Source organism: Protobothrops mucrosquamatus, unplaced genomic scaffold, assembly GCF_001527695.2.
Source record: "Protobothrops mucrosquamatus isolate PMUCROS unplaced genomic scaffold, P.Mucros_1.0 scaffold_311, whole genome shotgun sequence".
Taxonomy (NCBI): domain Eukaryota; kingdom Metazoa; phylum Chordata; class Lepidosauria; order Squamata; family Viperidae; genus Protobothrops; species Protobothrops mucrosquamatus.
Genome location: NW_015386387.1, coordinates 791,197 through 802,505, shown reverse-complemented (window position 1 = coordinate 802,505; position 11,309 = coordinate 791,197). Strand labels below are relative to the sequence as shown.

The 11,309-nt window shown below is 43.4% G+C and overlaps 1 protein-coding gene across 1 annotated transcript in view; it reads right to left on the bottom strand.

Annotated features, from left to right (window-relative positions):
• Positions 1–6,144: 6,144 nt before the first annotated feature.
• LOC107303004 (histone deacetylase 4) overlaps positions 6,145–11,309 on the bottom strand; it is a 39,032-nt gene continuing 33,867 nt past the window's right edge. Inside the window, exon 3 of the mRNA XM_015832186.1 lies at positions 6,145–6,655. Within this exon, the coding sequence (XP_015687672.1) occupies positions 6,497–6,655 (159 nt within the window). The 3' untranslated portion in view covers positions 6,145–6,496. The remainder of the gene's footprint in view (positions 6,656–11,309) is intronic.

Genomic DNA, 11,309 nt, shown 5'->3' with positions numbered 1-11,309 from the left:
TCACGCAAAAGCGGTGTTATATGGGAGCGACGAGTCCCTCCCAACACCGCCCGCGCGGCCGCATTCTGGACTAGCTGGAGCCTCCGGATGCTCCTCAAGGGGAGCCCCATGTAGAGAGCATTGCAGTAGTCCAGGCGGGAGGTGACGAGAGCCTGAGTGACTGTGCGCAAGGCGTCCCGGTCCAGAAAAGGCCGCAACTTCGAGTGGATGCAGGCTCCACTCGAAGTGATCCACTGTCGCCCTGTTCAAGATTCGTCTCTCCCAAGATGAGTTCGGCCCAAGGGAGGAGAGATTGGTCTCTGCCCAGGTTCCCAATAATTGAGCCCCGGCCATAAGGGACCTGAAACGGGTACCCCCGTGCCGGTTGACATGGGCTTTCGCCACCACGTTGTCCGTAAGAACTGAAACATGTTGCCTTGCCACTGTGCTGTGAAAGTGGATTAGAGCCAAGTGTATAGCTCTGAATTCCAACCAGTTTATGTTGTTTCAGGTCTGACCGGAACCACCAGCCCTGAGCCAGCTGTGCTTGTAAGCGCACTCTCCAGCCAAACAAGCTGGGCTCCAAAGTCAGGATGATCCAGGTAGGTTCCTTGAACAAGGTCCCCCTGGCTATCACTGGGGAGATCCACCACTGGAAGGATCTTAGGGTCTGAGACGGAGCCTTTACCCTTGAGCTGGAGAAACTGGTGTCCAGTCTCTGGAATGGAAACCAGAATCATTGCAAGTTCCTGGAGTGTCATCTGGCCCAAGGCACTATCACTATGCAGGAAATCATATTTCCAAATAATTGGAAGAGCATAGCCAGGGCAACTACCCGCTCCCCTTGTACCTGGATGACCAGGGATAGGATGTAGTCTAGCCGCGCCCAGGCGAAGGAGGCGGGTGGAGGGAACTGTCTGGCTCTTCCGAAAATTTAATGAAAGCCCGTGACTCAGGGGGTCTTGGCAGACAATGGCAGGCCTGACAGAGCCAACTGAACCAAGGAGGATGGAACAAAAATATCACCCAGATAACACTGGATACGCACCGGTCAGTCCTGAAATGTGCGACCAGCGCCGCCCGGACCCTGTAAACACCCTGAGGCCAATGAGAGGCCGAAGAGTAGGGCCCTACAATGAAGTGTTGGCCTGTGTGGCAGCACCTAAGGAACTGCCGGATTGGAGCGTTCCTGCCTGAACCTCTCGTATACCAAGTGAGTATTGATTCCCTTAAAACTCGAGGATTGAGGTGCATTGTTGTCTGCCATTGCATCGTTGTCTGCCATCGCAATCAGAAATATCTCGGTGGTGGCCGAGAAGGATCTCAAAGGAGACGTCTCAGTGGTATGCTGAGAGGGGTCTCAATAGTAAGGAGCAGAGTACTGATAGTGGCAGGGCCACTCGATGGAATGAACATTTGTACTCAAGGGTTAAGTGTGGCTGTAGGACCAAATTAATGGTACTGCCCTCACTCATGTAATGCTCCTGATGGCAGCAGGACCAGTAAGAGCACGTCCAGTGCTCTGGTCAGTGTCGCTGTGGTGGCAAAACCCAAATTCAATGGTAACAGCCAGCTCACAAGTAATTCACTTACTTAATGGCAACGGCCAGCACACTAGTCCTAGCTAGTGGCGGTAATACCAACTTAATGGTATGGCCATACCTTCTCCTGTCAGGATAAGGAAGTAGTCAACGCTAGGCTGGGGTCTTGTGTGAGCCCAAGATAGCAGTTGTAATGCTCGCCTCCTTATATAGGTCCAAAGCCCTGAGGCCTGAAAGGACCCAATGAAGGGAAGGAGGCTAAGCAGATTTGAGGCAAGGAGGGCTGAATTGAATGGAGTCCGACCCTTGATGTAACAATTAAATGGTATTCAAATGCCTAGCGATTTGTGTTTCTGTAGTAGGCCGAATCCTCATCACAGACGCAGACATCTGAAGACCAGGCCCTTCGCTGGAAGGGGCCATGGAGAATTGTTGCACTAAAGCCTGGTGTCTCCTGCTGGCTTCCTTCCCAACAGCCGCAGACCGAGGTAGTTTGGCCTTGAGCTTCCCGATTGCAAATAAACTATATCCCAATGGTGAGCTGAGAGGGATCTCAACAGTAAGAGGACAAGGGCTGGATAGTGGTGATGGCTGCAATAGCCGGCGCACTCATGATCCAGATAGTGGCTGTGAACCAACCTAATGGAAATAGCCAGTACACGGAAGTCTAGTAGTGGTTGTAAGGCTAACTCAATGGCCACGGCCAGTCCACATGTGATCCACTCAGTGACAGCAAGACCAACTTAATGGTATCAGCCAACACACGTATAATCCACTTAATTGGTGGTAAGCCAAATTAATGGTTATGGCCAGCACAATTGGTTCCTTTAGAGGCGGCAAGACCATCTTAATAGCAAAAGGTTGTAGAAGGGAGGAGGTTTTTAGTCCAGATGCAGCTATGCTCTGTCGCTTTGTGCCTCGGAGAAATGTTTCTCTAAGGCCTGGAGCCTCCTGCTGGCCTCCTTTTCAGCCGCCCTAGAAGATTTCTTGACAGAAATAGCCTTGATCTTAAGTCTACCGGCCGCCTCCTGTTTGGAGAACTTGGACTTCCCCTTTTCGTGGAAGTGCAGAGAGGCATCCTCTGAAGTCTGAGATGCCAAGTTGTCTGCCATCGCAATCACACCCAGTGGTGTGCTGAGCGGGATCTCAATAGTAAGGAGCAGAGTACTGATAGTGGCAGGGCCACTCAATGTAAGAAACAATATACTCAAGGTTCCAACCCAAATTAATGGTACTGCCCTCACCCATGCAATGCTCCTGATGGCAGTAGGACCAGTAAGAGCACATCCAGTACTCTGGTCAATTCAACTGTGGTGGCAAGACCAACTGAATGGTAACAGCCTGTTCACAAATAGTTCACTTAGTGACATGTGTCTCACTTAGTGACGGCAAGACCAACTCAATGGTAACAGCCAAACTTACATGTTTCACTTAGTGACAGCAAGACCAACTCAATGGTAACAGCCAAACTTACATGTGTTTCACTTAGTGACGGCAAGACCAACTCAATGGTAACAGTCAAGTCATATGTAGTTCACTGAGTGACAGCAAAACTAACTCAATGGTAAGATCCAATGCACATGTGTTTCACTTAGTGACGGCAAGACCAATTCAATGGTAACAGACAGTTCACGTGTAGTTCACTTAGTGACGGCAAGACCAATTCAATGGTAACAGTCAGGTCGCATGTGCTTCACTTAGTGGCGGGTAACAGCCAGCACACATTCACCTTCAGAATGGTTGCGAGACCCTGCTTCCAAAGGTGGCTTTGCCTCTGCTGCCTCTGCTTGCAGGCCTGAACGCCCAGAGGCTGAATAGAAATTAACATATAGATTGAATTGAACCAAGGCGGCAGTTATACTGAATCTGTACTTGATGCAATAATTAGTCCCTCTTAGATGTAAATAGGCAATGGTATTGCTGTAGTTGTGTGAACAGAGATATTAATGCAAGGCCTGATTGCTGGTTGTGATGCGCGGCCTCCAAAAGAATGGCCGCCGCTCGGCCTCGTTGAGATCTAAGGTCTCAGTATATAGTGTAGCTGGATTTAAATTCCGTTGCTGCCTTTGCCTGGTAACCAGACACAAACATAGTTCTGGGAACAATGCTGGCTTTCGCCCCTGAATAAGCAATCAGACTTGAAAATGGAAAACAACTTAAATGCTGCCTGTTTCTGCAGCCCGCCCATGTGGCGCCCAAAATGGCGACGTTGCTGCCTTTGTCTGGTAACCAGACACAAACACAGTTCCGGGGACAATGCTGGCCTTCGCCCCTGAATAAGCAATCAGCTTTGAAAGGGAAAAACAATAACTTAAATGCTGCCTGTTTCTGCAGCACGCCCATGGGCGAAAATGAAAGTAGCTAGGGCTTCAACCTACGCCCGGAGAAAAGGCGGCCAGAATCAAGCACTCAAGCGACACGCTTTCAAACCGATTGACACAAGAAGGAAACCAAGCAAGGGGAGACAATCAAAGGGAAAACCAGCGAGCCTCCACGTGGCGTCTGCTGGCACACGTCGAAACAGCCATCCTACAAAGGCTATATACAAGGCTTCAATTGAAGCCTCAAATCCCCTGAAAACCCGGTGATTCAACCTGCACTGTGAAAGCACAGCGACTGGAGAAAAAATCCACAGTAGATGGGAAATAAACAACAGAGAAACAATACCTGATCTGTCTCTGCCTAAAGTCTGAGCCAATCTTACCACATCTCATTGGGCCGAAGACTAAGTCGAGACTGGATCCTTAGACCAGGGGAAGAGGCGTGGCAAAGGTTGATTGACTTAGTCTCTGGGCAGGAAGTCAAGGATCAACCCATCTGTAGTGGATTCTCCATCAATCATGCTGGAGAACAGATTTTTTCTGAATTTTCTATTGTCTGTATTTGTTGGGCAGTTAGGTCTTCTGTGATAATATTTAATTGTTCGATTTTTTCTGTTGTATTCTATATAGATAGGTTTTTAGTTATAGTCAAAGTTTGAGTTTGCATATTTAAGATGCTTTATGGTTTCCCCCCGAAAGCTCTTATTTCATCACCAGCTGTAAGAAGAGTTTGGTAAGTTTGGTAAGTTATTTTCAATATAGCAAAAATTTGTTTTCGCATTTCTTCCATAGAAAAGGTCTGTTCTTGCTCTTCCATAGTGATGAGTTGAATTGAAAACTTTTACAGTTTTTTCCCCCAGCAAATAAGAAACAGAGCTAAAAGTCTCACAGCTGGTGTTCAAGGTCACATGAATCTTATCTTGTTTTCTGAACTGTCAGCAAAGTCTCTTTTCTTTAAGAATAATAAATTGCAATTTCAGGTTTAGCCACAAGATGTCACCCCACTGTTTAAGGAATTCCTTTAAATCTCAAAGTTATTTTAATCCTTTTGGGTTTTTTCTTCTATTTTAAGAGGAAAAACCCAGACTTTCAAATAAAAATAGAAAGTAAAAAGTAGATATTCAAAAATCTTTTAATCCACAAGCTTTAGGAAATAAAGTTCCGATTGGGATCCAATTATTTTTTCAACATTTTCAAAACTCCCCTGTATATTTGATCACCGCTGTTTCTAGAGGGAGGGCTAAAATCCCCCTTCCCTCTCCACGGGGGGGGGGAAGTACTTTAGCAGCTTGAATAGGTACAAAAAAGCAATTAGGATTTAAGAGAGGTAGATCTCACCCAATCCTTTCCACACTGCTTTGAAGTTGCCAGATGTCTGCAGTCTAGGGACGAGCCATATTTCTATGGCCGGTCCTTTTGTCCGCCGATTTGGAGGGATCGCCAGCTCCAACGGGAGGGTTGCTGCTCTCCCGTGTTCCAGCAAGAGCCCCTCCTTGCTGGTTGCCTCTTTGGGGTGACTTTGGGCCCTTTTCAGGGCCCCCCGGTGATCTGAAACTGAACGGGGGAGAGAGAGCAAGTCTCCCAGCTGTCCATGGCGGCCGCACTGCACACCGGAAGCCTCAATTTCCAGCCTTTCTCTCATCCACCAAGGTCCAAGAAATCTACCATGCATATGGCTCTGTAATGCCTACATAAAAATTAAGTTAGTAACAGAATGTTTGTCAATTATGAACATTCAATCTTGCAGGATGCAAAAGAGTTAGAAGGTCTCTTCCTGTATTTCCTAGAAATACCCATAACATTGGAATGGCAATTGATACTGTAAAGTTTGATTGACTGAAATCAAAAGGAAGGCTGAGCATCTGCAACATATTTAAGGTGTGAGGTTCTGTCAATATGCACAACAGTCCAACTGCCCTTATCCAACTAGAAAAGGCAAGAACAATATTGCCTCACAGCTGATATCTTATAGCAATAGGTAGAAGGGACCTATACAGTATAGGAACAAAACCAAATAAAACTGGTTAATAAAATATTGAAAATATTGAAGAAAATCAGATAGCAGTGCCACAATCTTCACAATATTTCCACTGTGATTTATTATTTATTCTATGGCATACTCACACATATTTCAGTAAAAACGAATAGAGTTAAAATACAAAACATAGAATATAGAATCTGAAATCTTAATAGAAAGATTACAAATATCTAAATTGCAAATATAATTTTTTATTTCATTTGTCGCAGCCAGAAAATCAGCGAAATCTCCATTATAAGTTCTGTTTTGACACTCTGTCACTATATGTTGGATAGTTTTTCAGCCCCACAGTGTTGGGCTGAAAAGTCTGATAATATTCTCAAGGTGGGCATGAGCCAACAGGGCTCAATCTCACAAAAAAGTTGAATCTTGGAACATAGTAAAATAGTAGATTATGCACACACAGTTCTGTAGGTGCACCATGAAGACTGTGGTGAATATCCTTGGGCTAAATTAGGATTGTAGTTCTAATGTCGTTTCAAATCTATCTATAAAATAGGCTCTTGATTAGTTTTTCCAGGTTAAAGCGGCAGGAGCAGTCAATGAAGTACAAGTTCTTTTTTGATGTTTTGTTGCAGAGAAATGTGTCTATTACATAAGCATAACCTAGCATGCTTTTACTTACTTTCTTTTCCTTTCTCTTTGTTTTTAAGCTGCTGGAGCTTCTGCTCTCTGTGTTGTTTCTCCAATTCTTGCTCCTGCCGATGCTGTTCTAATTTTCTCTGGTGTTCCAATAGCTCCTGCTGATGTTTCATTGCTAAAATCTCCTGTTGCTGCTGTTAGGCCAATAAAAGAGGGGGAAGTTAAAAATGCACACAATCCTTGACCCATTCAATTCCTTAAAATGGTATCTTAATATTTATCAGAATAAAGCATTTTAAAGGAAGGAAATAATTACATTCTAAATAAGAAACCAAGGGAGAAACTGAAGATCTGTGTTTGTTGATATCACAACACAGATTCTGGCAAGCATACTGAACAGTATTTTCACAACATAATTCTGTATCATAAATTATTTAAAAAAAACCATCATTCAGTAATAAAAAAATTCCACAACTTCTACAAAATAGAAGTACAACTATAGTCTTCAATCGATTTATAGGTATCTATCTGGAAAGGAGGTATTGCTCTATATTTACGGATACCTTGTTAATGATGTCACTTTTATTAAAATGGGGTAAGCAGTGTTGTTTTTTTAATTGTATGTTTGTAACTTGCTGACCAACCACACTCAACATGTAATCCTTAATGGAACTGCATATACATTGAGGGAAGCATGCAGAGGGGTAACCAAAGGCTGTATCTTAGGACCAGTACTCTTCAGTATCTTCATCAATGATTTAAATGACTTGCCAAAAAAGCAAACATAGTCCTAGGCTACATTAACAAAGGGATAGAATCAAGATCACATAAAAAGTTAGTACCACTTTATAATGTCTTCATAAGACCGCACTTGGAATATTATATCCAGTTTTGGTCACCACAATATAAAAAAGATGTTGAGACTGTGGAAAGAGTACAGAGAAGAACAACAAAAATGATTAGGGGACTGGATGTTAAAACATATGAAGAACGGTTGCAGGAATTGGGTGTATCTAATTTAAAGAAAAAAAGGACCAGGGGTGACATAATAGTAGTGTTCTAATATCTAAGGGGCTGCAGAAAGAAGAGGGGGTCATCCTATTCTCTAAAGCGGAATGAGACAATTCGCCATGGACAACTGGCCACAGCCAACTCACCACAGGACTCACCGCAGAACAATTAAACAAATACAAAAGTTAAATTAATTTCAACGGAACCATGGCCAATAATAAAACAAAGAATCCAGAAATACAAAAGTTACACTAATTTCAATGAAAATATGGTCACAAATAACAAAAGTAACAGAATAAAACAATTAATACAGCATTAAATTGTCCCGTGGGTAAGTTGTCCCATGGCAAGTTGCGTTGTGGCAAATTGACCTTGGCGGGTTGTCCTAGACCCCCCCCCGAAGGCAGGACAAAAAGTAATGAATAGAAACTAATCAAGGAGAGAACCAATCTAGAACTAAGGAGAAATTTTCTGACAGAACAATTAATCAGTAGAATGACCTGCATCCAGAAATTGTGGAGATTTTTAAGAAGAGATTGGACAACTATTTGTCTGAAAGGTATACTAGAGGGTCGGACTAAAAGACCTCCAAGGTCTCTTTCAAACTCTGTCATTCTGTTAATTATTTTAAAAACAACCAAAATGAATGATGAATAAAATTATGAATAAAATGAAATTATGTACGAGCAGTTACTAGAATGGCTAAGCCTATCTGGATCTGGATCATTTAACTATTGGACAGCAGTGCCTACAAAATAGTGTAGTTCTTGCAGGTATCCAGGGAATCTTCTGAGGAGAGCATTCTGTCAAAATTTGATGTAAAGTTTGTGGCACATTCCCGCAGAGAAAATCTTTCTGCAGCTTTTTTGCCTGATGTAAAAAAAAAAACAACCCTAAAAGTTGTGCCAGAAAATGGAGGACTCTGACTCTTTGCAAACTTTATCTGTCCACTTAACTGCATGGATTTAAAGGCTAGACCAGTGATGGCGAATCTTTTAGAGACCGAGTGCCCAAAAACCGGCCCCGCCCCTGCTCCACCCCCTTCCCCGCCCCCACCCTGCCTGCCCGCAGGGCCACTCACCGCCTCCAGGGCCCGCCGCAGATCGCCCAGGCAGCCCAGCAGTGCCATGGCAGCCATGCCCTCTGCCCGCGCCCCGCAGCATCAACTGTGCACGACGGGGTATGAGGACAGAGTCTTGTCTACGCTGCCTGGCTGCCATGTCCTTGGCTGCGCTGCTCCGTGTGGGCCACGCTCGGGGCGACTCTCCTCCAGGGGGGCTGCTGGTGAGGAGGGGGTCACGGGGGGAGGCGAGGCTGGGGCAACGGCATGGGGGCCCACAGAGAGGGCTCTGAGTGCCGCCTCTGGCACCCGTGCCATAGGTTCGCCACCACTGGGCTAGACTGTAGACTGCCCACTACAGAAAGTCAATCAATCAGGTAAGGTTTTTAAAAAGGGATATTGATTGAATGGGAGAGAGAGAGTTTAGTTTTAGTACCTAATTGGGAAGGGTGAGGGAGATATAAAAGTTTGTCCCTCCCAGCTTTTTGTTTTTTTTTATAGAAGAAATGTGCTTGAGGCGGGAGGGAGGAGATTAAGCAAGGGAAAGGTTTTAGGAAGTTTGTCCAGAAGCTGCCTTAAGGGCCAGTTTACCATAGACACAGAAAGTTTGGTAAGTAGCTGCTATTTTAGGGGTGCTGAAAATGGCAACTGCTTCCAAGAGGCATGGGGAGCAGGCCTAAGCAGCACTACAGGGGATGGGTGGGAAGACAGGCAGGAAAGGACACTGCAGCACTCCTGTAGTCTGTCATAACTGTGAATGACTGCAAGAACATTTCTTCTGTCATAACTTGGAAACGAGTTTGTATGTAGTTTTGGGGTGTTGGTCATTGTTTTGAATAGTCATTAAACGGCCTGCCATTTCTTGAGGATAACCTGTATAGCACCCATGCAAACAACAGAGGAATCAGAGAAGCCTGGAAGCCTGGCACCTAAATAAAGGAGCCAACAGCAAACTACAGAACTAAATATGTTTTACCAACCAATCAGATGCAAGATCCAAACCATTCACAATAAACTGACAAGGCAGATCAATTAAAACTAACAATCCATCCACCAATCAATGGACACTTCCCTACAAGCAGTCAATCACCACATAGAATTCAAACCTGCACAGATTATGAATGCAGCAAGGTAACCCTCATTCTAGACTGTTGCACTGATGAAATGTCTATTTCTATTTGCAGGTCCAAAGACCTGCAAATAGAAATAGGACTACTGTGGCAAAATAAAGCAGAGGTAGTATTAATAGTAATGGGGGCAATCCCAAAGCAACTGGAGCACCATTTGCACACCATCGACATTGACAAATTTACCATCAGTCAACTGCAAAAGAAAGCTTTACTCAATACAACTCACATCCTGTGACAATACCTCTAGTACCATAAAACATCAACCTCTTCCTATCCCAGGTCCTTGGGAAGGGCTCAATAAGTAGATAAAAATGCTAAATCCAGTATGAACATGTGACTGACTGTACGATGAATCATAATAAAAGCATAAAGTTCAAGTTCTTTAATTGAAAAATTAGTCTTTTTGAAAGGTATTTTGGAACAAAAGATTCCCACAAAAATGTGAAACAGTGTATTAAAATTTTGAATTTTTTTTCTACATAAATATATTCTACATAAAATATATAATAAACTAGCAAATTACATTCATTTTAAAAGCATTAACCTTGCCACAAACATTAAGACAGGAGTGTCAAACTGCTGGTCTGCGGGCCGGATGCATCCCCAGGAAACCGCGCCCACCCCATTGCCAGCAAAGGAGAAAAAGCTCCAATACATCACGCGACGTCATGTAACATCGCGAGTTTGACATGTCTGCATTAAGGTGTAAATATTGCCATTTAAGAGCACAATTCAAGGAGTTAATTATTGCCTTTAAATCCCTACATGGCATGGGACCAAGTTATTTGCAATAGAAACTCTCTCTAAAGCCATTTGCCCATCCTACCAGATTGGATAGGGTGGGCCTGCTCTTTTAAAAGTTGCCATTTTATGGGACCTAGGAAGTGTGTCTTTTCTTTGGCAACCCCTGGCCTATGGAAGACCTTTCCCCCTTTTTGACAGCTCCCCTTTTAACCTTTCAAAAAACACCCAAGACTCCCCTTAGGTGCTGGGATAGGATGAATTTGATGAGATGAACTTGTGGACTGCATGGGAAAGTTTAGTTATAGTGTCAGGTTTTTTGGTTCTAGTAAGTGATTATTGGTGAAATTTCATATGGGATAAAAATTCCAAAGTAGTTAATATACTGTATTCATTACAAATAGAAAACTGATTGCTTAATGCTATGATAAGAACTCTAACCATCTATGCCAAGGGATTTTAAATTTAAATTAACTAGGTTAGTAGATCAAGGGAATGCTACAGATGTATATTTAGTCTGCATTAAGGCATTTGATAAGATAAACTATAACTTTCTTCTTGATGAACTAGAACGACATGGATTCAGTTGGCTGAACAATCTTTTTTCAATAAATGATTCTTAATGAGACTATGTCCACATGGAGAGTAGTATGTAAGGGGGTACTTCAGAATTTTAATCGGGCCCATGTCAACATATTTATAAATGATTTTTTGACTATACCTAGATATGTGGTAATGGAGGCGCCTTCTTATAAGGACTTGTTATATCAGAGTGGTAGTGGTAACTGGTGCCTGAAACCAATAGAAGTTTTGAAACAGAAAAATCCAGACTTTTCCTGGCTTGTGTATAGACAAATTCAAGAGAGATGGCGAACTGACAAAAAGACTATTTTTTCTATGGAAGAT